Source organism: Alligator sinensis, unplaced genomic scaffold (genome assembly GCF_000455745.1).
Source record: "Alligator sinensis unplaced genomic scaffold, ASM45574v1 scaffold1097_1, whole genome shotgun sequence".
Classification (NCBI taxonomy): Eukaryota; Metazoa; Chordata; order Crocodylia; family Alligatoridae; genus Alligator; species Alligator sinensis.
The window spans coordinates 2,073,298-2,074,444 of record NW_005841950.1 but is presented as its reverse complement, the minus strand read 5'-3'; the positions used below and the strand labels follow the sequence as shown (position 1 = coordinate 2,074,444).

Below are 1,147 nucleotides of genomic sequence, written 5' to 3'. Positions count from 1 at the left end.
TCCATGGGCCGATTGCCAAGCCACTGGCAAAACCGGAAGTGCACTTCCGCTGGCACTTCCAGTTTCACAGCTGGCACTTCCAGGGGGTGCACGGCCAATCTCAGGGGGTGCACATGCACCAACATGCACCTCCTACACATTGCCAACGCTCACTATACTTTGGAAGGGTATGTGCTGGAGACAGTCTCTCTCACACAGGTTCAAGGAAGTTTGGGGCTCATCAAAAAAAGGGATCAAGAAGGAATTCGGAATGGGAACCAACTGGCATGTTTCAGACATGCCACAGCTTTGAGTGCTCCAGGGGGATGGGAGTCCTTACCTAGTGACGTCACAGTCTCATAGTTCTCCTGCATGACATTCCTGTAGAGGGCTTTCTGACTGGGGTCCAGTAGAGTCCACTCTACCTCTGAAAAGTACACAGCCACCTCCTCAAAGGTCACCAGCATCTGAATCAATGAGAGCCCCACACTCAGTACCTGTGCCAAACCCTCAGTCCCAACAGCACAGGTACAGGCAGGGGTGGAAAAGTCCTACAAGGCCACAAGAGAGCAGAAGCCTTTCCCTGCTGAGCAAGGGGAATTTCTGTAAAAGTCAAGCTCCCATTTGACAGCACTGATGACATTCCTAGCCCACTGGCATGAAAGAATGATCTCCTATAGGGCTCCAGCGCAGTTATGTTGGTACCCAACACGGAAACGTCTTTGGCATCTTTACTGCTGAAGTCTTTCCAGTAACAGCAGCAAAATGACCAGCTACTGCTCAATTGTCTCAGAGCAGATCTTGAGAGCCGTGTCAGCAACTGTGACTTTTGCCATCAACATGTGGATTCCCATCTGCTCCTGCCATTCTGCCTATAACCTGCCGGCTCCAATCGTTGAACATACTCTAAAAATGGCCAGTCCACAAAAGACCAATATGGTCACCAGCTAGTAGAGTCACTCCTTTAGCTCAGGTGAAAACATCTGCTAAGTTTACCAGACACACACAAGCACAGACTAATGCGAGGTTGAGATGAAAATGAATCCAGGGCCAAAATGTTACTGATGTCCCATTCACACAAGCTCCTGTGTGCACTGGAGCTGCCAACACTGCTGTCACCAGCACACCTGGAGTTTTCCTAGCACAGGCTGGGCTTCAAGAAGCAAAG

General features: G+C 50.1%; 1 protein-coding gene across 6 annotated transcripts in view; it reads right to left on the bottom strand.

Moving 5' to 3' along the window:
• Window positions 1-1,147, bottom strand: part of LOC106721985 (zinc finger protein 7-like) — a 13,126-nt gene that overhangs the window by 2,948 nt on the left and 9,031 nt on the right. For all 6 annotated transcript variants that reach the window (XM_025199842.1, XM_025199839.1, XM_025199840.1 and 3 more), the window contains exon 3: window positions 320-446. In XM_025199842.1, the coding sequence (XP_025055627.1) occupies window positions 320-446 (127 nt within the window). The remainder of the gene's footprint in view (window positions 1-319; window positions 447-1,147) is intronic.